The sequence below is a fragment of the Lichenostomus cassidix genome, chromosome 1 (genome assembly GCF_008360975.1).
Source record: "Lichenostomus cassidix isolate B80296 chromosome 1, HeHo_3.0, whole genome shotgun sequence".
Taxonomy (NCBI): Eukaryota; Metazoa; Chordata; class Aves; order Passeriformes; family Meliphagidae; genus Lichenostomus; species Lichenostomus cassidix.
In genome coordinates, this window is record NC_139479.1 from 24,211,394 (window position 1) to 24,234,406 (window position 23,013).

Sequence of the window (23,013 nt, forward strand, 5' to 3'; positions counted from 1 at the left end):
GTGGGGACGCGGGGTCGATCCCCGGTGGAGGGCCGGGGGAGAGCGGGGAGCGGCAGCCGGGCTGGAGGGGCTTCCCCCCTGAGGGGCCACTGTTCTGCAAGTGTTTTACAAGCGCTCCGCTCCCCAAAGCGGAGTCCTGGCTGTGCGCGGGAGATGCATTAATTTGGGGGGTGGACTATGGACCCTTTTTTGCGTGCTACAAGCCGGCTGCAAACTTATCTACGCAACTGCTGGAATAGCCGGTGCCTCACCTCGCTTGGGAGGTGATTCAGCTCATCCCTTCCAGCCTCTGAAGGACATTTTAGCATTTGACGCTTAGTTTTCTTGAAGGCTGTTTTAGCGTTATTTGGGTCCTTTACTGTGTAGTAGCCTGTGGAAAAAATCTCATCCTTTTTCTTCGGGTTGAAAAAACGCGTTGCAGCTCTATTTGGCATTGTGTTTGAAGAAAATGCACTCTGTCAGGTAACTTTTATGTCTTCTGTGTGTGTACGTAATTCCCGTCTTAGCTCAGCTAGAGGGAAACGGGTTTGGTTGTGCCTCAAAACTTGGGACGGTGCTGTTGTCTCACCTGATGTTCAGTAATGTAGTGCTCATAGAAACCCACATATTGACAAAACTTTGCTTGTGAGCCAGTCCAGGGTGGTGAAGAGAAGATTGATGAAGGTCATCTGCTATGCTGATGGGATAACTTCTTGCTTGAAAGTAACACCATATTTTTCACCTGCTGCAGTTGGCAGAGCACTCCACTCGTTAGAGCCTGCTGACAGTGGGCTTTTGTTACCTTTTGTGGCTCTATTTCAAGTAGTCTGCAGACCCACAGAGTTGAAACTGGTGCCTTGAGCTCTGCAGGACACTGGGCTGGGCTGTCTCCCTTTGGTTCTTCCGTTTGCCACCCACTGGGGGTGTTACTCTTCTTTGTTGTACTGTAGCGTGGAGGTCTTGGCTCTGGACTGGAGTCCCTTTCTGAAGGATTTAGTAGATCATTTCTTCCTCCCAAAATTCATAGGTAAATGAGGAGATGGCATCAGGATATGGAAACCCCATGGGAGCCTGCAGTGCTATTGGTGGCTGATGGAAGTGATGAGAGCAGGCACAGTGTGTTGGTGGCTGTGTGAGTGTGGGCAACTCAGGGACTACCATGGGAGCCAGTGGGACTAGCTGGGACAGCTGAAGCCACTGCCGCTGCTGCTGCCAGCTTTCCCCGCCACCGTTTCCCCCAGAGTGGCTGTTCAGGCAATAGCGTTGAAGAGGATGTCCCTGCTCCCAAGGTGCTGTGGCTTTGTGGAGGTGGTACATGAGGTCCAAACTGTTGTCTGGTGCACTGGGCTGTGAACTGGGGCTTCAGAGCAGGTAAATGTCCTGTTCTGCCATCCAGGGTGACACATGTGACATGGGGCTGAGGGCAGGTGGGGATCCTCCACTTGACTATCCACTGTCTCTGAGGCTCTGCCCGTGCCTCCTTGTCCCCAAGCTCTTTTGCCTGGTGGCACGAAGCCCAGGGAGGGTTTTGGCAGCCTGTCCCACAGTGCTGCTCCAGGCACGCTCCCTGAGCACCTCTTGGACTTTGGGTTCTGAGCTTTGGGGCAGAAAAGGTCTTTCCCCTTTGTGTAGATGTCAAGCCTAGTAAAATGGGGTCCTGCACTCAATCTGGCAAACAGGCTCTACTGAACAACAAAATAAACAAAAAAGCATAACAGAAATAAGTGTTAAAATAGTGTTTCCCAACTCAATGTGCTTTTCTGTTACAGTGTAATTGGGAACAGCTCGGGTAGTGAATGAAAGGCTCTCTTTTCATCTCAGAGGAGCAGACACCTCTCGTGTTTGGGGTCCCTTCACAGCACCTATAGGCAGAGAAGGCTTTGCAGAGGGGCACAGCTCCCAACCACCAACCCTGACGCCAGCCTGGCATGCTTAGAGCTGTCAGTGGGACTTCTCGTGGAGCTCGTGGTGCAGCAGCACGGGGTTTGCAGCGGGTGGTGTGCAGGCTGGGATGGCAGCCAGGGCGGGAGGAACGCTGGCGCCTCGCAGCCTCCCACCTCCCCGAGCTCTCCCCGCGTCGAGCAGGGTGCTGGGACAGGCAGCTGCCCTGGACGTCCCTTCTGACCTGGTGTGTCTCCTCTGGCTTTGACTTAGTTGTAAGTGTGGGAAGAAATAGCCCTTTTAAAATCTTTTTTTAGGGGATCTTTGGTTCTGTGAGGGTAACTTCTTATTTCCGTGGGCCATTCACACTTTCTAATTCACAGATGTATCTGAGTGACACACAAACTCATTTTTCCATCTGGCTTCATAATTATTCTTTTTCTGTAGGCTCAGGGTTTATACCCCATACTTCTCTCATGTTCTTATGTACGTTATGTCTGAGCTGTTTCCATGTTACTTAATTCTTTTTTTTTTGTTTGTTTGTTAGAAAAAAGATATAAAATTCACATCCTTTGCCATGTTATTTTTTCCAAGTCTTTTTTGCTACTACTGTTTGTTGTTACTTTTTTTATACTGAGTGCATTTAAAATATGAGCCTTTTTATTCCTTATTTGCCCTGAAAGTCTCCAGTTAAAACTGGACATTTTTGAAGTCTAAAAGAGACAAGGTTTGTCCCATGGATGTAGACTGATTCAGTTCTTAAAATCATTTGCAATCATAACTTTCTATAAATATCTGACATTAGCAGACACTTTGAAGACTCACAGAGCTCATTGTCCTGTAAATACAAAATAGTAACCAGAACCAAACGGAACATAAAAAAAATACAAATTACAAATATGAAGGAATGTTTATCAGCTTGGGGTGCTTTTAAGGATGTTTTCTAGAAAATGGTATAAATGTATTTCTTCCTTTCAAAAACAGATTAGAAAGAGGATTCAATATATGCAGGAATGCAGTAATACATTTTTTGACATTTTATGCTTTTTTAAGCCTGAGAGTAATTAGTAGAAGATTTTTAATAAAATAAAGATTGTGCGACCAAAAAAAGAATCAGGCACTTGAAGGTCAAATAACAGAATTTTCATATGTCAATAAAACAAATTAGTGTGTTTCGAGGCTGGTTAGTATATTCTTCCTTTAGAATGCTGTGTATTTGTGTACGAACATTGCACAGAACAACCTACAGAGCTGCTTGCCAGGAAGTTTTGCCTGAATTTGTTTACATTACAGTCATCTCATCTTCTATCTTGAACAACAGAAAAGGACAGATATTAAATTCACTAGATTTCAAGAAGCTGGAATAAAAATACCTTGGAAAGTAATATTGTTACAGACTGTTTCTTATTTTTTGGCTCCCATTTAATGTCATAATCATTCCTTTGCATTTTGAAAGAGACCATAACAGGCTAAAGCAAAACAGTTGGGTTATAGCAGTGTGATGGTACTGCTCAATAACCTTGTCCTAAACACAGGAAATGAACAAATGTGAGGGCAATTATTAAAGAAAAAACGCGAAATCAAGAAAACTGACAAAAGCTTCCCCCACCCTATCCAAATCCAGCCATGTCTTAGTGTGTTAAAGCACGGTGATCTGTGCTGAAACACCCTGGTTAGTTGTTTTGCTCCAAAAGATATGGAATTGCTGAATTTAAGTAATTTGAATAAAAAGCCATAATTTCAAGTGACAGGATTTCAACCTTGTGTAGTAAAACTGAGTTACTCTGATGGCAGGGAAGGATCCCCGTGGAAGCATTGCAGTGCAGTTGTCTGCCGCTTAGATGCTTTTCCTCGCAGAGATCATTTTCCAAACAGATTCCTCCATCGCAGACCAGTTTGACCCACTTTCAACGTTGTAAACAGAGATCAGAATTGGAGCGGGAATTTTCCTTGTCATATGAGGCTTCGCGCTCCATTAAGTTTTGTTTGTACTTTTATTTTTGGTCAGCTGTTCGACAGAAAGCGTCGTTTTGAGGACAGCTTTGTTCTGTTTGGGGAGAATAGGGAAGACGCATCGGGGACTGTGATGCAGCAGCCATTTGACACCCCGTGGTGCCCCCCTCCCGTCGGGGGCTCCTGGAGGGCACAGAGCAGCTGGCTCGGTGCTCTGACGGCAGGGCATGGGGAGCGTGCTGGCTGTGCGGCTGGGTCTCGCAGCCCCGGCCCCCCTCTGTCGAATGGACCATCCCCAGCCGATGCTCTGAGCGTAGATTGAACAGCCCAGGAGCTGCTCTCCTGCGCGTGGGAGGCTCATCCAAAACACAGCCGCTTCCTCTCGCTGCTCCCGCATCGCTGAGGTGGGAGACGGACAGCCCGGGGCTGGCCCCGGGAAAACAGACACTGCTCTCTCTCTTGCTGGATGAGACTTGGTGCATGGCTGAAAGGAAACGTCATCCTTTTCCCTGTGGAGGACTGGGTAGTGGCATTGACATTAATTTGGTTATTAATTGGGATAGTACCAGGACTGATGGCAGGAAAGATTAAGATCTGTGTACAAATACCTCATATATGTGTATGATTCTCTTTTTAATGATAGAGGTCTTTGGCTAAATGAGGTGTTCTGAATTGTAATTCAGAAATGAATTAACTCTTTGCGATTCACAAGGCAAATGAATTGTTGTATATGTGCACAAGGACAGAGTCAGAGTATCCAAAAGAAGGGTTTGGGCTGCCATGTGTGGCAGCCATGTCACCAGCCTTGTCCCTGTGATGAGTGTGTGTACCTATGGCTCGGGCAAAGGGAGATTTATGTTCACTTAACTCTGATTTCACATGGAAGTATTGGGGTTAAGCATACTTCTCTCCTGTTGTGACAAGGTGTGACCTCAACATGATATTTCACGTGTTGTGAAGGAAGAAGAAAGGAAAGGTGTTTTGGAGCCAGAGTTAATATTAATAACAAGTGACAATTTTTATAGCCCAGTATCTCTGCGGAAGGTGCAACACTGGCTGTGAGCTGAATGTGGAGCCTAGACAGAGCTTGAGAACATCCCACCAGCAGTGCAGACATTACTCCTAAGGTAGAAATTTCCCAGTGCTAGTTGGCCCCGAGCAATCTGCATTTTGGAAGTTCTTCTGGCACAATGTTTTCACCCTGAAGCCCTGGTGAGGCTGTTAGGGTCTGCCTGGCTGACCCAAAGACTGTCCTGCCTTCGCTCACTGAAATCTGTTGGGAAGGTATTGTGGTTGCTAGTATTGTGGCAGCAGCAGAAGGTCATCACAGGACTAGACCTGGGAGGCAGGAAGCAAAATCTGCATTTTAATGTGCATATGCTCTCTTCCCTCTGCAATAGTCCTCCCAAGGAGATTATTGAGCTTCTGGCAAGAATAATCCGTGCTGGGCAGCTGTGCCTGCCGTGGCTGCATGCTCGGGGAACGCCAGTGTGTGTATGAATGCACCAGGGTGGAAACCCTGCAAGGACGAGCTGAGAGCCTGGGGAAAAGATATTCCAAACAAGAGTGCCTTTTTCCTGAAAAATGCTGTTCTTGTCAGTGTTACCGTGAGCTTCCTAGGATTGTTTGGTCCTGTTACAGACTTGTCATTTACCGTGTTAGTCCTAATGCCTTGGGAGAGCAGGGTGCATGAATGCTCTGAAGGAGAATGCCCTTGCTTTTCCTGTCTGTGTGCTGGCTCTGTAATTCTGGTGACTGGGATATTATCCACAGAAATACAGTCTGCCTGTGCTCATTGAGGAAGCAGAGGACTTGTGTGTGTGTGCTGTCTTTTTCCTTGAAAACTGGATCCTGTCCATGTATAAAGGTCTAGACTGAGTTAAAGGAGGGTAAATAAGTCAGATCCTGAGAAGAGGGGGCAGTTAAGGAAACTGTTGATGATAAAATTGTTTTTTGTAAGAAAATACAGAACAATAATGTAGTTCTGCTGATCTTACTCTCATTAATGTCTTTTCCACAGTTTTTATAGATGTTATTTTTATGCCTGTACACAGTATGGACGACAGAAAAAATGATTATTTAGCCCTCAGGTGCCCTACTGCTACCCAGACTATCCTCCAAATGCTGTGTCTGTGTGTAGAAAAAAAAGAACTGTGGGGATGCCACCAGCATTCTCCCCTCTGGTTACACTGCATGCTAATGGTTGAGGGCACCACATTGTTCAGCTGAAAAAGTTTAAGACTGTAATTCCAGCCTTAGAAAACTGGAAGTTTGGCTTTAAAATTGAAGTTTGCAAACTATGTATGTATATAAGTGCATTTATAAATACACACACACACATATAATTATATATACATTATATAATATGCATATACATTATTAAAATCTGGCTATAAATCACTGAGGGGAATTCAGTATACATCTTCCTTAAGTAACAGTTTTAATTAGTTGTTACCCAGTGGCTGTGATTTGAAGAGCTGGCACCTTAAACCATTTCAAGCATGACAGGGCTTGCACAAATACTGTGAGCTGGCAGCATGGAAGCAGTGTCGGTCTTGCACCTTGGCTGGCTGAGCTTTACTCCCTGATCCTCAGCCAGTGTGACACTCCTGCTCTCTCCCGCACTTTGCTGCATAGAGCAAAGCTATTTTCTCTCCACGTCTCTCAGTATGATGTGGTTGCTGCCATTACCCACCACCAGAGTCATAGAATCACAAAGTGGTTTGGGTTGGGAGGGATCTTAAGATCATCTAGCTCCAGCACCCCTGCCATGGGCAGGGACACCTTCTGCTAGACCAGGTTGCTCAAAGTCCCGTCCAGCCTGTCCTGGAATGCTTCCAGGGATGAGACATCCCTGACTTATCTGGGCAAGCTGTTCCAGTTGTGCCTCAGCACTCTCATCGTGGTGGGGAGTTGAGGAGGGGTGGCCAGCTTCATCTGCAAGAAGTTTCCATTGTGCTGCTCCTCATCATGGATCACCAACACCCTGTGGGCAGAGTGCGCTGTCCCTTCCTGGCCGATGAAACCCTGCTTGGGTCTAAGTGTGTTTAATACAGGTCTCCATTTTCCTGCTCTGCAGTGAGTGCTATTGGATGATGTTGGCAGCTTGCCCAGAAGAGAATCCATCCCTTCTGTAGGGCTTTAGTAGTCCTATGGAATATTTTAATGGGGTGGGGGCAGGGGGAAAGCAGTAAAAATCATATACCCCCCACTGGTGCAGCTGTGCTGTCAGAAAAGTGCTTTTGTTGGCTTCGTTAATGTCACTGGGGGAAGAGGTACTGTTAGACTGGCAGAGGAATTCCCTCTCTGGCATATGTTACATCCACACTGAGGAGCGATGCCAGCATATCTAGCAGCAGAGCTCTCTCAGTGTAAACAAACCCTGAGTGATTGGACTCCTGAAGCCTGAGCTTGCGCTGCATCAAAACAGCGATGCTCCACAGGAAACACTGCAGGGTTTACTTGAGAAGGGGTGCAAAACCCCTCCCTGTCAGCCTTCCTTCACAGGGGAATCTCTTTGGTTCAGTTCTTGCCAAGCCCACACCTGGAGCTGCACTTAATCAGGCTTTTTTCACTCACTGACTTCAGGGAAATACACATCTTCCTGTGGATGCCTAATGCTGGCACTCCTGGAGCTCTGCAGCCTGAGGCTGATGATGCTGCGTGGGGATGGGGTCAGTTCTGTGTTTGCTGATCTCCTCTTTTTCTTTAAAACAGCATGAAAATAAGCAAGACTACAGGAATTAGGATTATTAATTTTTAGCTTTTAGGAAGCACAGGAAAGCAGATTACTCCTGCAGCTGCAACCAGACTTTGTTATGTGTATATATCACACCCTTCAGGCACACTCCTGTGCATGTGCTCTGGTAGGAGTCCTGGTAGTTCAGGTCACAGGGTGGACCTGCAAGGATCCTAATTGCAGTTGCAAAGACAGCTGCCAGCCTTGTAAGTTTTATGTACATGGCATTCTCAATTTCTTAATGCTGTGTCAACATGTTTTCTGCATGAAATATAAAAATTTGGTGGAAACTTGAGAAAACAAAAGTACCATACGGACTTCCCTGGTGCCTTTAATTTTCTGTGTTTGTATCTCAGGGCTGGGTTAAATACCTGCCTCCTGGGAGTCAGTTTATAGGCTTCCACAAAATCATAATCAATTAGGTTGGAAAAGACCTCTCAGATCATCAAGTCTTTGACTGACCACCACCATGTCAGGTAGACTATGGCACTAAATGGCACTGAGTGCCACATACAGTCTCTTCTTAAATACCTCCAGGTATGGTGACTACCTCCCTGGGCAGCCCATTCCAATGTTTAATCACGCTTTCTCTGAGGAAAATCTCCCTAATGTCCAGCCTGAACTTTCCAGATGCAATGTGAATCTATGTACTTTTATGTGAATTTAATCAGGGTGCAAGGGAAGTGGCAAAAGTACTTTACTTCTACTTCAAAAAACATACTGTTTTCCTGAATATTGTTTAATTCAGGTACGTATTTGAAAGGATGAGCTCAAACAGCTGAATCAATTCTGTAGTGTCATTTTTGGAGAGCAGATTAACAGAAAAAAGTGGCTCTTATTGTTGCATAAGGTCTAGTTTATAAAGACTGCCACAAGACCTGGCTGGCATTTTAACCAAACTGTACATTTCCTTTGCAATCTTATCTGAACTTAGGTTTTGAGGGCTATTTCCAATAAAGAACTGAAACAGCTAAAGCAGAACATTCATGTGTTTGAATGTAGGTCACTGTTAATGAAGGGTAGTCAGGCAGATGAGCATTTCTGAACATATGCAGGGGAAGAAATTGGAAGAACTGGAAGAGTCTTCAGCCAATCAAAAGTGCTCCTGGTTTCAGGTGGCATAGCAAGGTGGAGGTAGAGGGAGCGCAGTGGTGGCTGATGAGTTGGTGTGGCCTATTGGACTGTAGAGAAAAGGTGGTGGTTAAGCTTGTGTGGCTAAATGTGGGATTGGAGCTACTGGTTTGGAAGGTTGAGGTATGTGGTCTGAGGTGGGAGAGATGGAAAGGTGGAATACAGGATGTGGAGGAGTATCAGATGTGGGGTTACTCATGCTGATAGCTTTGAAGTGAGGCAGTGGGATCTAAGAACTGCTACTGTAGCTGTCACCAAGAGTAGTGTCCAAGAGCAAGAGGTTTGGGAACCTTTATGCTCTATTAATAATGAAAAATGGGCATCTACCACTTTGCAGAGAGTTTTTCCAAGGGACACTCAAAGGACTCTTACAAGTCCAGGAGATGACTGGAGTTTGGGACACTAAGTAGATACCTGCTTTTACCTTCTGCTGTGTCTTGGTTAACTTCATGGCTGGGTATCCTCAGCTAATCATAATTTTAGGGTGTATTGTAAGGCACCTTCCTTCCTATTTGTACTGTATGCAGAGCCTAGATGAATCCTGGGAATGTAAAATTTGGGCACCTTAGTGAAGAATGTCTAGGAGCTTCAGTCTTTTACTGGATCTAGCTCTTACTATCTATCTGAGTTCCTGCTGCTGTGCTTTCAGAGCATGGGTTTCCTCAAGCCAAAATACATGTGTCTAGCCCATGCTGACTGCTGTGTGGATTATTACTGAAAAGTTTGTGGGTAGCAAGTTTATAGGGTGGGAAAAGTCAGTGCTAAAGAGCTACAGTACTGCAGAAACTGTATCATGGTAAGGTCTGGTGCTCTATCAAGACACCTGATTTTAAAACAAAACTTCCCTTTGTTGAGAATCCCGACCTGTGTTTTTAGTGTAGTTATAGCATCCTGCTGATGTGCCATCAGTATGAAGTGCAATCCTTGAAGAGGATCCTTGAGTTCGGTTCAACTCCAGAGTGCTCCTTACTTAGGGATGTGGAAGATATGATCCTTTGAAGTGCAGCTGTGCCTCTTGCTGTCCTGGGAGGAGCATGGGGTTCCATCTGCAGTCCTCTCAGCCCAGCTGCTCACTGATTGATATGGAGGAAGCATTGCACCTGCCATTTGTCCCTAGCAGTGGATGCTTCCTCGAGAAGCAGAGGATGTCCTCCTGTGTAGCCACTCCTTCTTTTCTGTCCCTGCTGGGTGCAATTTGTGAGGGCCAATGGTCTGGGCCAGAGCAGGAAGCCTGAATGCCAAAAGGCACGGGCCCTGCTGGGCATGGGTGCAGGTGCAGGCAGGAGGCAACAGGTGGGAGTGGTGAGGAGGGAAGGAACCTGCAGGTGGACAGCTAATCGCCTGCAGCTTCACCACCCACGCTGGTGTGAGAATGGCCATGCTTCTTCCTCATGATGTTTTTAATCTGATTTTTATCCCTGAACACAAACCCTGGCAACGAATCTCAGCCTGTAGTGCTTATGCAGGAGGTGTTTGCTCCATTGGAAGATCAGTTGCCCTTGACCAGTCGAAGGGGCTGGAAGCAAAACACAGCTGCTGTGGGACTGAATGTGATCAAGAGGACCCTTTTGTTAGCTTTGCTGCATTGTGCAATTATGGTGTTTTTACTGATTAGATTGCAGCAATGCTCTGTGTGTACAAGGTATTCTGAAACATGGAGAGGAAGCTGTTTTGTGCTGCGAGGGGAATCTGGTGTAAAAAGTTCCAGGCAGGATGAATAGGATGTGGGAAAAATGATCCAGCATTTTGTAGCAAAGGACAGTACCCTCATCCACGCTGCTCCTAGAACACTTCTCTTGGGGATTGCGTTCTGTGATGCTCTTTACAGTGCAGGATTTCCCCCTAGTAGCCCCACTTGAAGGCTGAGTCTTGGACTTCAGACTTGAGCAGCCATACTCCTGAACAGGATGTTTTTAAGTGTCTGCTGGACTTGTCTACTAGTTTGCAGCTAGTTCCCTAATAGTTTCTGCTTTCTAGTAACTGAGATAGTCTTCTTACACAGTAAACCATGTTGTATTTATTATATGTTGTGCTAGATAAATGGTTGATTTAACTTCCATATAGGAACTGTGTTGTTATTCAGTCTCCTCCTATTGCTCCTCTAGTAGATTCCAGTTTCTGTATAAAGACTTTGTACACCTTTCTCTCTGTGACCCAGTTTGTCAACTTGTTCAGCAGACAAATGCAAGTAAACAGCTTATTTCCCATACATATAGCTGAAGATGTCTCCTACTTTTTATTAATGTCTCATGTTTACTCAAGATTGCAATCAAAGAACTGTGGGTTTGATTTTTTTAAAAAATTAATTATTGTACACATTCCTTGCTTATTTTCTTCATATAATTTCCCTGTCCAAATGAACAAGTGATAGCCTTTTTCATTTTTTTTGCTAGGACCACCCCTGTCCTACCTTTTCCTGATGCAGCCTGTCTCTGCATTGTCATTTTTTATTCACTTTTTGTTTAAAACCATAGATTTAAACTGATCAAAAGGATTGTAACCTTTAGCTAGGTACCATCTCTTTGCATCATGTGTGGTTCCCCACCTTTTCTGGATGGTGGGAAATATACTCTGCTCCTTGATATCTGCAGTGCATCATGTAAGTGTCCTCATTGAACTAGCTGTGATTTCCAGAACTGCTCCCCTAGAGATTAAATCTTAATCAGAACCTGTCCCTGAACCACAAAGAAGTGGTTTAAACAGTGGCTTCTCTGCATATTACCTTCCACTTGTCTCTGGGTTCCACTGTGGCACCCTGGTCCCTAATTAAGAATGTACCATGCCCCTCTGGAATCCTTGTCTTTTTTAATTACTATTAACCTTTTTTATTTGTATTACTAGAGCACACAGAGGTTCCAGTTGGACACTGAGGCTTCTTTGTACTAAGAGCTGTGTGTACATAGAAGAAGAAGATAACCTGCATTAATGAACTAATGGTGTTGGTCTATAATAGGAAAAGGATGAAGCAAGTGCTGGAGAGGAAAATACGTAACCTCTTTATTTCACTGGTTTTATATGCATGCAACCTACTTTTTATTAAGCTAAGTAATTTTGGAATACGAACCTACTTTTATTTTGTTTATCCTTTCTCTCTGAATGTATTTGCTGTCTTTCAAGGAGTCTAGGACTTACCTGCCTGTGGTCTGCTTGCGTGATGTTCTGTTCCATTTTGAATAGCCTGCGAGGCTGTAAAAGCGATCTGTGTGAGAGAGGTCATGCTCCTGAGCTTTCTGTAGCTCTAAAGGATATCATGTACCATATGTGTGATTTTAACATGGGCTTGGCCCACATAACTGCATTTCAGCATTCTGTCACAGGGCTGATTGTGTTCTTCAGGTCCCTTACTGTGTTTCTCAGCTGTCTGTAGGAGAAGGTTGCCAGAATCACATTAAGATTTTCCAGGTAAATAACGGGTTTGCTTCATTTTAAGAGACCATTAACACTTTACATTTCTAGCAGGATGCAAATGCTAAGATATTTTTAAATTCTTTACCCATATGCTTCTGTCTTCTGTTGTATAAAAATGCTGCTACAGCCACAGAGCTGCGAAAATGTACTCTGCTTCTTTTATCGCTCTGAAGTCCTCTCCCTTGTTTTATGAGGGAAGAAATGGAATTTCTAAGGATTTACTGTAACTTATTTTAGTGGTTTGAGGAAGATGATTTTTCGCTGGAAACATGCATTAGAATGCTGGTAGGGCTAAGGTCTCAGAGCTGTATTTGGCATGTATTTTAAGGTTCCAGACCTGACAGGGAACAATTTGAAGGGTTTGGGTTTTCTTTGCTTGTTGTTTCTTTAATCTTAAATTGAAAGGTTTTGCCTTTCTCTAATCATGTCTCTCCTTACCCTCTGCCCCCCCTCCTTTTTATTTTGGCCTCTTTCCAGTTATTGTTCAGTCTTTTGTGAATTATGTGCAGCCTCTTATGAGGTCGTAGTACACATGTCTGGGTTTCTTAGAATTACTGAGTTTAATGTATTGGAGACTTTGGGACATTTGTGTTAATGTGGACTACGTTATGAGACAAGACATTTGTTTCTTTTAAGAGAAACCTAGATTTACTGTGATTTCTTGGGAGAGGTTATTGGTGTTTGGAGAGCATAAGTAATGTTAAGGTTTCTCAGAATGAAAAGAGGCCTAAATGAACAAAGTAGGAGAAAAAATAAAATGGTGGGTGCAAAAAAGAGAGACAAGGAAGTAACACATATAAAAGGGATTAAACCCCAGTTATTATGCAAATAGTTTACAGTAAAACAGTTATAAATTGCAATTATGTCGTTGTGTGGATATTAAGAACATACAGGAGCGAGCATACTAGAAGCATCAACACAGAAAAACTGAAAAAATTCCCAGGATCCTATTCTATCAAGGGATGTTGGCATGATAGACTGAGCCTTAGATTTCTTACTAGAATTAAGAAATACATTAATACAGTAATCAAAATATATATCAAGCAAGAGGCATGAAGGTCATGGTGTTTTCAGGAGGGCTCTCTCACCTCTTGTGTCCTTCAAACTTACTGAATTTATCTTTCATGCTGTTCCATAGGGCTTCTTTAGCATTCCCTTTATGTTTTAGTGTAGTTATTCTTAACCCACAGTGGTTTATCATAGTACCAAACAATTTGAGGAGTTTGGAGGGGGCGTGTGTATGTGTGCTTTCCTTGAGGAAAGGAAAATTCTTCAACTCATATTGTTACCAAGCTCCTTGTGTTACAGATTAGTGGCTTTCATTTAAAATTCATCTAAATTTTGTGTTTAGAAAATGATAGTGACTTGTGTTTTAAATTTCTTCATGGCAGGTTCACCCTGTCATGCTGTCACATTTATAATTTTTGTGGTATGATGGCGTCAGAGGTATCTTTGATATCTTATAATCATATGGGAAGGCGCTATCTTGGTTTCAGCTCGATGAAATGTTTGGAGTCAACCATATGGGAAGTTCCCAGTGCTATGCAGGTGGATTATGCTGTGAGTTTATGTAACCTTGACAGCCATGTGAATTTAACAAAATCTCCTCTGAGTGTAACGCATGATCAAAGGCCAGGACACTGTGTTGCAAAACCTCGGTTTCCAGCGACTTGCCAGTGCACTTCTGTGCTAAGCTTTCCCCTTCTGACAGAACGAGGTGTCCAGTTTGGGCAATGATTTGTTTGCTAAACTGCTTCATAGAAATCAATGAATTTATTGTGAAACGATGCTTCTGTGCACACGGAATTTGAGTTAAGCTGTGCTAAGTTAAGCCATGTCCCTGAAGCCCTGGGGCTGGCTGCTTTTCCGTGGCAGGGCTACACTTTGCTTTCAGGATAGTCAGAGGTTGAGCTGAAGGCACCGTGAGTGTGGCTGCAGAGAGCAGATGGCAGCGTTGCCAAAAACTGTCTCAGATTCCGTCAAGGTTTTCCTCGTTGTGAAGTTGTTTTTCTGCTGGGGTAGGAAGGGGCTGTTTAATAAACTACAGATAAAGGTCGTCAACACCAGACCCTGGAATTGGTAGATTATTAACGCCGGGTGCTGGTATTTTCCGCGGAGGTCTTCCGGGCATTTCTGATGTATTTCCTTGTTAGAAAACCGATCCCTAAGTGCGGACCGGAGTCAGAGCGAGGGCACCGGCAGCCGCACTGGCGACACGGGCCACCCGCGGCGTGCGCGCCGCACCCTGTGCGGGTCACCGCTCGGCGCGGGGAGGGGCTGTCCCGGGCTGCACCCTCGCTCTGCAGCCAAACCCGTCACGGCGCTGGGCTCTGCCTATCAGCATTTTGGAAAATTCAGCAGCACTGCGCGGCGAGGCCCGAGGCCGCTCCCACGGGCGCTCCCGCCCGCAGCCGGGGCGGGGCTGGGGAGGGCCGAGCGGGGCCGCGCCTCCTTCCCTCCCCGCTCCCTCCTTCCCTCCGCCCGCCCCGCCGGGGCAGAGCCGTCCGCGACCGCGCCTGGCCGGGGCACCCCTGCCCGCGCTCCTGCCCGCCGCCCCCCGCCCTCGCACGCCATTTCCTGTGCTCCGTGTTTACTTCCCGGTTCAAACCCTCCAGTGGGAGCGATCGGCGCCGCTGCCTGCGGAGGGAGCGGGAGGTGAGGGGAGCGGCGGGGTGGGGAGCGCCGCGTCGCTCCGGTGCGGTGCGGTGCCATCTCCTCCCCGCGCTGAGCCGCCCGCCTCTTCTCTTGCAGGTGTACCCGGAGCCGCGGACGGAGGGCGAGTGCCTGAGCAACATCCGCGAGTTCCTGCGGGGCTGCGGTGCCTCCCTGCGCCTGGAGGTGAGTCGGGGCTGGGGGCGCCCGGCTCGGTCCCGGGGGCGGGGGGTTTCTCGCCCTCCCTTTGTGCCCGGGGACGCGGCTGACAAGATGGTGGCGGCCGCCCCTCCCCTGGCTGCGGGCCCGGGGGGCTGCGGGGAAGCCGCCGCCGTCCGCCCGGGGCTGCCTGGGCGCTGCGCGATGCGGTGCTGGCCGCGCCCCGGTGCAGCCGCGCTGGCTGGGCTCGGGGGGCTCGGCGGCGGCCGGGCAGCGCCGGTACCGCGTGCGAGCGAGCGAGGGCCGCTGCTCGGGCAGCGCCGGGCGGGCAGGGCGCGCCCCGTCCCTCTGCCACCGCAGACACCTGGCGTGTGCCTGGCCCCGCGGCGGCTCAAACCGCGGCCGTTCTGTCCGAGTGAAGCCTTGGTACGTATGAATCGGGTCCGATTTATTAGTGGAATTGCTTTGGAAGCGCAGCGGTCGGCTTAGAGAAATTAAGTTGCCTACAGCCGAGTGAAATGCTAATTGAAGAAAATGGCAGGTGCTGTTTCTTCTATTTAAATTTGCGTTACATAAAGCTCAGCAAACTGCCATCTTTTCCGAATGTGTGTTCGCAGGGTTGCAAATTAGGTTCTCGAATATTGCTGGTATATTTAGCTATAGCAAGTACATACTGCTGTCGAGTTTACTTGATGTCGGTGTGTGGGAAGGAACTGATGCGATTAAAAACAGGTTTCAGCTTCTCTGCGTTGGAAAGTGAGAGGTATTGTAATTTCAGTTCTTGGAGACATTTTTCGGGGTGGAAAAATTGGTTTCCAGTGCTTCTCAACTTAAATTAATGTAGAGTTGCCTTAATTAATTCGCAGGGTCTTTCAGTACCTCTGGTCCTGTGATTTTGAAAGGCAATATCTGAATGTCATTAAAAAAGACTGATTGCTTTCCTGAGGCCTCTGAACAGTGAAGTATCATTAATGACCTTAATGGTACTTACAGGACTTGCCCTTAATCTTAGGTTCCCTCATGGATAAGGATGGAAGTTAAGAGCACTTTTAGTACTCTTCTTGTGAAAAAGTCCTTACATTTTTACCTGCCTTCCCTTCTCCCCTCTAAATACATAGAAAATCCCCTAGGATTTCTTGGGAGGAAAACCAAATTAAGTTCTAAAATACTCAGAAACCAGGTTCTGGGGTGAATAGTGCATTATGTCAAGCATTCTTTTTTGCTTTGGACCAGCTGTCACACCCATTTGTCTTTTCTAGGGCTGCATTGAGTTCTTCATGTTGTGAACGTTCATATGTGTGAGCAGATCCAAACTTCAAGTGGTAGACATTAATGAACTTGAGAGAACTGGGGAAGGAGATATGTCAGATCTCAATGCAGAAATAAATTGAGTGTTGTAAGTTTTAAAGAGGGGGAAAATAGCATTAATATCTTCCCTGCCCTTTTACTAATTTCCTTCATAGGTGTCTCAAGGCTTGAAGCAATTGCCATTGTGACAGGCTGGGAATAGTTACAGCGTTGCAGTTTCGTCTCTTTTCTAGTTGCAAAAAGCTTTTGTCAGCTCTTTTCCTTGGGGTGAGGAGAAAATGAAGAAAAGTGATTAAAAGAAAAGATAATTTTGGCCTTGTTCTGAGAGCCTGAATATTTTTGGGAATAGTCAAATTGTTAACCTGGCCTCAGGGGCTTCTCAGCAAGACTGCCGGAAACACCTTTCTTACGTGGAGGTAACTGGCAGCAGGAGCTTCCAGCTCAGCATGTTGGAACAGGAATTACTCCCAAGCTACCAGAGAGTTCAGAAGCTGGCAAGAAGGAGCACAAATGCTTGGGCTTATGGAGCCTCTTGTGCATGTATTTATGGTTTGTACATTGTCTGTTCCCTGTTGTTTTCTCGTTAATTTTTCCGACCCCCTAGCTGTGGCCAAAGATGAGAGCAATGGCAACCCGGATTCAACCAGGGAGTAGCTGGCAGGGGCCTCTTGGCCATCCGCTATTCCTGGGCTCCTTCTCCTCCCTCCATTATCAAGGTGTGAGTCAGCCCTGGTGCATCTGTGCCTTCCTCTCTGTGGGAACTGGGGAGGTGCCATAGCTCCCCTGTGCTGGGTCTATGTAATGCTTCCTGAGCCGCCATCAGGTTCAGATTGCGTTGAGTGAAGAGTGTGAGGAGCATCTCTGGAAGTGCTTTAGGGGGATATTTTCAGAGAGGGCAGATTAGCTAATAAGAAGTTATTGGTAAGTACAAATATTTGACAAAGGCGTGGATGTGTATGTGGTACCTTAAATAATAGAAACATTTGGACAATATGGGCATCAGAGGAAGCTCTAGGATGGTGTGGGGAGATGTGACCGTATTCTGTGCACTAATGAGGTTCTTTTCCTAATGAGTATTCCACATTGTGGAGTTTTGCATGACCTATATGGCTTGAACTTGAGCCTTACATTGAATCTGAGTTATATGTAGTGGGATCAGATGATTTCCTGTGTGTAATTTTGTGAGTCTGGTAAAAGCACAGTAGTGGTTTGATTAGCCTAAGATCACCATTGCACAAGCACTTTTTGCACCCAGATCTGAACTCATCTTGGAAGCTGTGGTATTGTATTTTTATGAAGCCATGTCAGAGCTCCTTGCCCTCTTGGAGCTCTGTATGTCTCCAGTTTTGGAGACTTTGTTACAGCATGTTTGATAACTTGATAAACTACTGTGGTTAATGGAAAGTTGCAGAGCAGTAGATGGCTTCTTAGAGATTCTTTCGTCTGTGGATCCTTTTATTAGAGGACATGGTTACTTTGGTTGTTTTCCTACATGTAAAATAAGAGGTAGAGATGAGAAAATCTCTTGGTTTGGAAATGTTCTGGTCTCTGAAAATTGTTCTTATCTTTCCCTTGCTTCTCAGTAAGTTTGGGCTGTTAGGAAGATAATAAAACATTCAGAAAGGGTATTTCAAATTCTAATGAGGAGGATTGCTGTTCCTCAGAGGAGAAACCAATGGCTCCCTTCCCACACCCCCCAGTATTTTTTTGATATTTAAGTGTTCCAGAGAAAAGAGAATAACTAATTTGGAGCTTGCAGCAATCTTTGTAAAGCAAAGCATGGTTCCTGAAATAGCCAGAAGAGTATTCTGCAAGTATTGGGTTTTTAAAATTATTTTTAATACAGTTTTCTTGTATGAAGATGCAAGGAACTGAGACCTATTTAAGAAGAAATGTTCCTAAGACCTCCACCAGGGACTGAATTTCCATATTTTTTCCCCTTCTGAAAACTATTGCTGTTTCCTTAGAATAATTGTAGTGTTGAGTCATTTATGCTACTTTGAGCCTTCAGTGCTGTTGCTGAATGTCTGCGTAGATGGAAGGGACTGTAGAATAGCTGCCTGTGTTGTCAGTTCACAACTTACTGTGCACCTTTTCCTTAGGCAGATAGAATATTTGCTGTATACTGTTCTTGCCATTTTTGCTTTAAAGGCTGTTTTCCTCCCCAGTTTTCTATTTGGGTGGGAAGACATTTAACTGTACTCCCTTCTGAGGAGCATGACCTGCTTTTCAGAACAGGGTTCTAGGTACTTGTTGTACCTGAGGGACTCTGTTCCATAAAATGTGGGTGTATATGTGTAGTTAAGAAGGCACTTGCTGCAGGTATGTCTTCCACAGAAGTCTGGCAAAGGAGATAAAAAATGAGAAAGTGATGGCTTATTTCTACCAGAGCCCTAGCAAGTTTTGCCATTATGATTATCTTGTTGCTGTGTCATGTTACTCTGGTTTTGTTCTTTTTGAAAGGGGCTTGAGCTTTTTGAATATAATGCTGTCTTTTCTTATGCTTTGACCAGAGCTGTTTGACAGCTTGCAGGACCAAAAAGAGCCCCTGGAGGAATCACTGTATAGTTCAACTGTAGTGAAGGTTGTTTAGGGAGCAGTTGAATGTGGAATAATAAACAAAAATAGGTTAATGGAAAACCATGTTAGTGTCTGCTGTTTAAAGGGCAGAATACATCCTGTGAACCAACACCATGGTGTATGTGATCAAATTCTCTAAGTAGTGTCTTGCAGGATATTTTTGCTGGCTTTCACCAAGTAAAAGGTTAATGCTTGCTTATTTGCAAATATCTGATGTTAATGGGTTTCTTGAGCTCAAAAATATTTTGTATTTCTGACTGTTACACGGATGGGCAAGATGGCAACTACCTAATGGAAAAAGACAGACAAGCCATGGATCTCAGTACCTTTTCTCTACCTGCCGAGGGACCTGTGTGCCTCTGGGCTTCAAAGATGGTCGTTGTATTACAGAGGCAGAAATGCCAAACCTCGGATTTTATTTCTACAATAAACTAACCAAAGAAGAAATAAAGCAAACCTGGCAGTCTTACACAGTCTAAGGAGGTCCTGTGTTTGTATATTATAAAATCTCTTGTACAAGAGGTATTTGCCCTTAAGGTTCAGAACACTGCATGCAAATTTGTGAAATATAATTCATAGCTCTCAAGATTTAATCAAGGTACACAGATGCCTATGAATGTCTATAATGGAGCTCTGGCCTTGGGGAAAAGTTTGTAAGGGGTGCCAGTGTCACTGTTAGACCAGCTGATCTGGGAGCAAGGGTGCCTGTCTGTCTTCTTCCCTCACCCCCACCCGTACCATGGCAGTTCATCTGTTATGTGATCCTTCTCTCCTCGGAGCCTTGCCCACTTCTTTAGATCATTATGGCTACAATCCTACTACCAGTGTGGACTTGGAAAGGTATTCTGCCAGTTGGCTTTCAAAGAACTATTTTTTTTAAGGGAAGTGTAGAGCTATGCTGCTAGTGTGGATGGACTTGGCTGACATCTGTAGTGAATTAGGAATAAATAGGTTTCGAGTACTGAAGAGCTTTATGCCAGTCTTATGATGATGATACATAAATTAAATCATCTATTTATTCCTTTCAGTCCTTGTTCTGGCTATCATCTTTATTTTGTCGAGAACAATATTCTTAAGATTTGCTCCTGGGTTTATTCCAACAGAGTGTCTTTCTAACCCAGAAGGTGTTCTGCCAAATGCCTTCATGGTTCTTAAATGTCAAACATTTTCCAGAATTTCCATGTTTTAAAGTTACCATTCTTAACTTACCACACATTGGGAAGTTTCATTTGGAGCATGAGATATCACAGGTGTATTTTTCAGAAGGGAAAAGTTGTGTCTTTTCATTAAGATATGTCTACTGAATTACTTTCCCCCACTCCCACCCTGATTTCTACTTGTTCACAAAACTATTATGAATATAGTTTAAATGTAAAGCAAAATGCACTGTGTCACTGCAACTTGTCTTGTACATACCAACCTCCAAGACGGGACTACTTCTCCCTTCTCCCTCCCTCACACCCTCTATTTCTATCCTTTTTCTCATGTGTAAATATGTGATTTTAAGACAAGGAGATGCTGTTACTTGACTATTTACATTATTTTCATAAAAATGGCTTCTTGTGATATGAGGAATTCTTACGATGCACAGAGTAGCAGGCGTAGGACTGAGACTGTGTCTCATGTGTTTACCAATCTTTTGTATTCCCGTTGATGAGAAGCCTTTGAATACTACTTTAAGGGTGTCTTACAAGTAGAATGGTGGAAAAAAAATTTTTTTTTTTTCTTGGATTAAGCCAGTTCCTCATCTTGTATACCATTCATGCGTAGTGTTGTGGTAGCTGAGAAGGTGACACAGAGAGGCAGGAACACATGGCATTGGACAGGAAGGAATGGTAGTGTCAGAAGCTGTTACAGTTTTATTTACTGAAACATAGTCTAAACCTCAAATGTGCATGGTAACTTTTCAGATCCTTACATGGTTCCCTTTCTACTTAAACTTTCCTTCTCTTTCCATGAGAATTTGTTGTGATTCTGCTGAGCTGGTTGCATCAGCAATAGCATGGTGTTGTGCTGTCACCTCTTGACTAAAGTGACTCCAGTGGCTTTCATTAAAGAGGAAGAATGCGTCTCCTTGTTGGGGTACATGTTCAAAAGCACTTGATAAGTGATAATTTTAAACAAACTTAGAAAAAGCTATCAAGTTACAAAGGTGGATTACAAGAATGTCTTTGTAACGAGTACTGTAACAAATAGCTGGGGAATGTGCTAGTTTGTTTTTTTTTTTTCTTTTGCCACTTAAGGGCCGTGTTCAGTACTTCCCAAGTAATAAATAATTTTGAAATTTTGAATTGGACCGTGAATATTTTAATTCCTGCCAGTTCTTTTGTATTGCACAATGTGATACTTTGAACACAATAATATAAGACAGTGTGCATGTAGAGAGTCTGGCACAACTGATTTATGATGGGTGCACATTCCTTTCTTTGCTGCATGGAGCATATGTGAGGGTGAGTCTAGTGTGTCAAAATACATCCAAAATGTTTCAGTCATGTCTTGGTGGTCAGCATATACAAGGTAAGCTCTAGTGGCACAGTAAACATTAACTAGTCCTGGTTTTGGCTGGGATTGAGTTAATTTTTTTCCTAGAAGCTGATATAATGCTGCACTTTTGATTTAGAATGAGAATAGTGTTAATAACATACTGTTTTTGTTGCTGCTGAGCAGTGCTTATGCTAAGGCAAGGACTTTCTAGATTTTTGTGCTGTCCTGCCAGGGAGGAGATCAGGGGACAGGGGACCCAGCCAGGACAGCTGACCCCAGTTGACTGACGGGGTATCCCAAACCATGTGGTACCATGCTCAGCACTAAAACTGGGGACAGGTGGCCAGAGATGTCCACCTGCTGTTTGGGGACTGGCTGAGCCCTGGTCAACAGGTGGTTGTCCATCACTTATTTTCTATATCTTTGATTGTTGTTATTATTTTCTCTACCTTTTCTGTCGTATTAAACTGCCTTTGCCTCAACCCATGAGTTTAACCTTTCTTTCCAATTCTCTTCCCTGTCCCATTTGTTGGGGGGATTAGTGAGCAAATGGCTCTGTGGTCTTTAGCTGCCTGCCAGGTTAAACCACAGCACTGGTATAGATCTGTTCAGAGCAGTTTTGTGAATGAGTTGCTCTGTGGTTTGGGAGAGGCTTCTGTGTAACTGCTTCATTTGTGGTGTTTGTTTGGATCTTGAGAATAAAATGAACCTTCATCTAGCAATTAAAATGTATTGCACTATTAATTGAAAATGCACAGAAGACTTCAGCGTTATGCTCAAATATAGCAAACTGTTTTCACAAGAGCATTTCAGTGCTTCTTTGATAGAAGAGGAGTTAATCATGTGAGGGAAAGCATGGAAACTAGGAAACTTGGGAGAAAAGGGTGGGTAGAGAGAGCTGGAGGGTTTTGAGCAGAACTTTGGAGTTCTTGAGGCATAAAAAGGGAGAAGAGGTTGCTTCCTGATGAGCACTGTTCTCCCAGTTTGTCAGAAGAGTTCTTGCTCTCTGATTTCTTTAGCCCTCTCTTGCCCTCCAGTTCTTTGTTGTGAAGCACAGTAAGGAAGGGCTTATCTGCTGGTTTTCTGAAGGGTGGGAGCTCTCAGAAGGGGGGCCCTTCTGGTTAGCACTGAGCAAGGAGCAAGCTGTGCAGAGGTGGTGCGGATGCTAGATGTGAAGGCAGGTCTTGGGAGGAAAACAGCTGAGCTGCTCTGTCCATCTGAGCAAGAGAACAGCAGCAGGGACAGTAGAGAGAGATGAATGGAGATGGCATCAGGACAGTGTTGCACCTGCTGTGAGGCTAGTGCTCAGCATTTCAGAAGTCAGGTCTTGCTCATGTCAGGAGCTGCCTGCCTTTTTACTTCCTCGAGGATGGCTATGGTCTTGTTAGTTGCTGTTGTGGTTTTTATGAATGCCTGATGAAGTTGGACTTAAGAGAGGTCTCAGACTCCCTCCCTACACACACACTTCTTCTCTTGAATAGTTTTGAAGAGGTTTTTTAGCCGGCAAACATACTGAAAATAGAAATGTAGATAACTCTTGCACTATACAGCTACACACGTGTACACTGAACAGTTACCTTTTTATTAGGTCTCAGATTATTTCCCAAGCGTGTGTGTGACAGGGGAAAAACAAAAAATATACAATATAGGTTATAGGTGGTGGTATATTGTGTGAAGAAAACTTGAGCGTACCTGCAGACCTTAATGACATAACGCAGTGTTTTTTTAACATACACTTT

At 44.7% G+C, this 23,013-nt stretch overlaps 1 protein-coding gene across 6 annotated transcripts in view; it reads left to right on the plus strand.

Moving 5' to 3' along the window:
• ARHGEF7 (Rho guanine nucleotide exchange factor 7) overlaps positions 1-23,013 on the plus strand; it is a 118,284-nt gene that overhangs the window by 461 nt on the left and 94,810 nt on the right. For 5 of the 6 annotated variants that reach the window (XM_085053034.1, XM_085053029.1, XM_085053056.1 and 2 more), the window contains exon 2: positions 14,843-14,929. In XM_085053034.1, the coding sequence (XP_084909160.1) occupies positions 14,843-14,929 (87 nt within the window). Of the gene's footprint in view, positions 1-14,564; positions 14,747-14,842; positions 14,930-23,013 lie in introns of those variants that run through there. The other variant, XM_085053048.1, reaches the window with a different exon arrangement.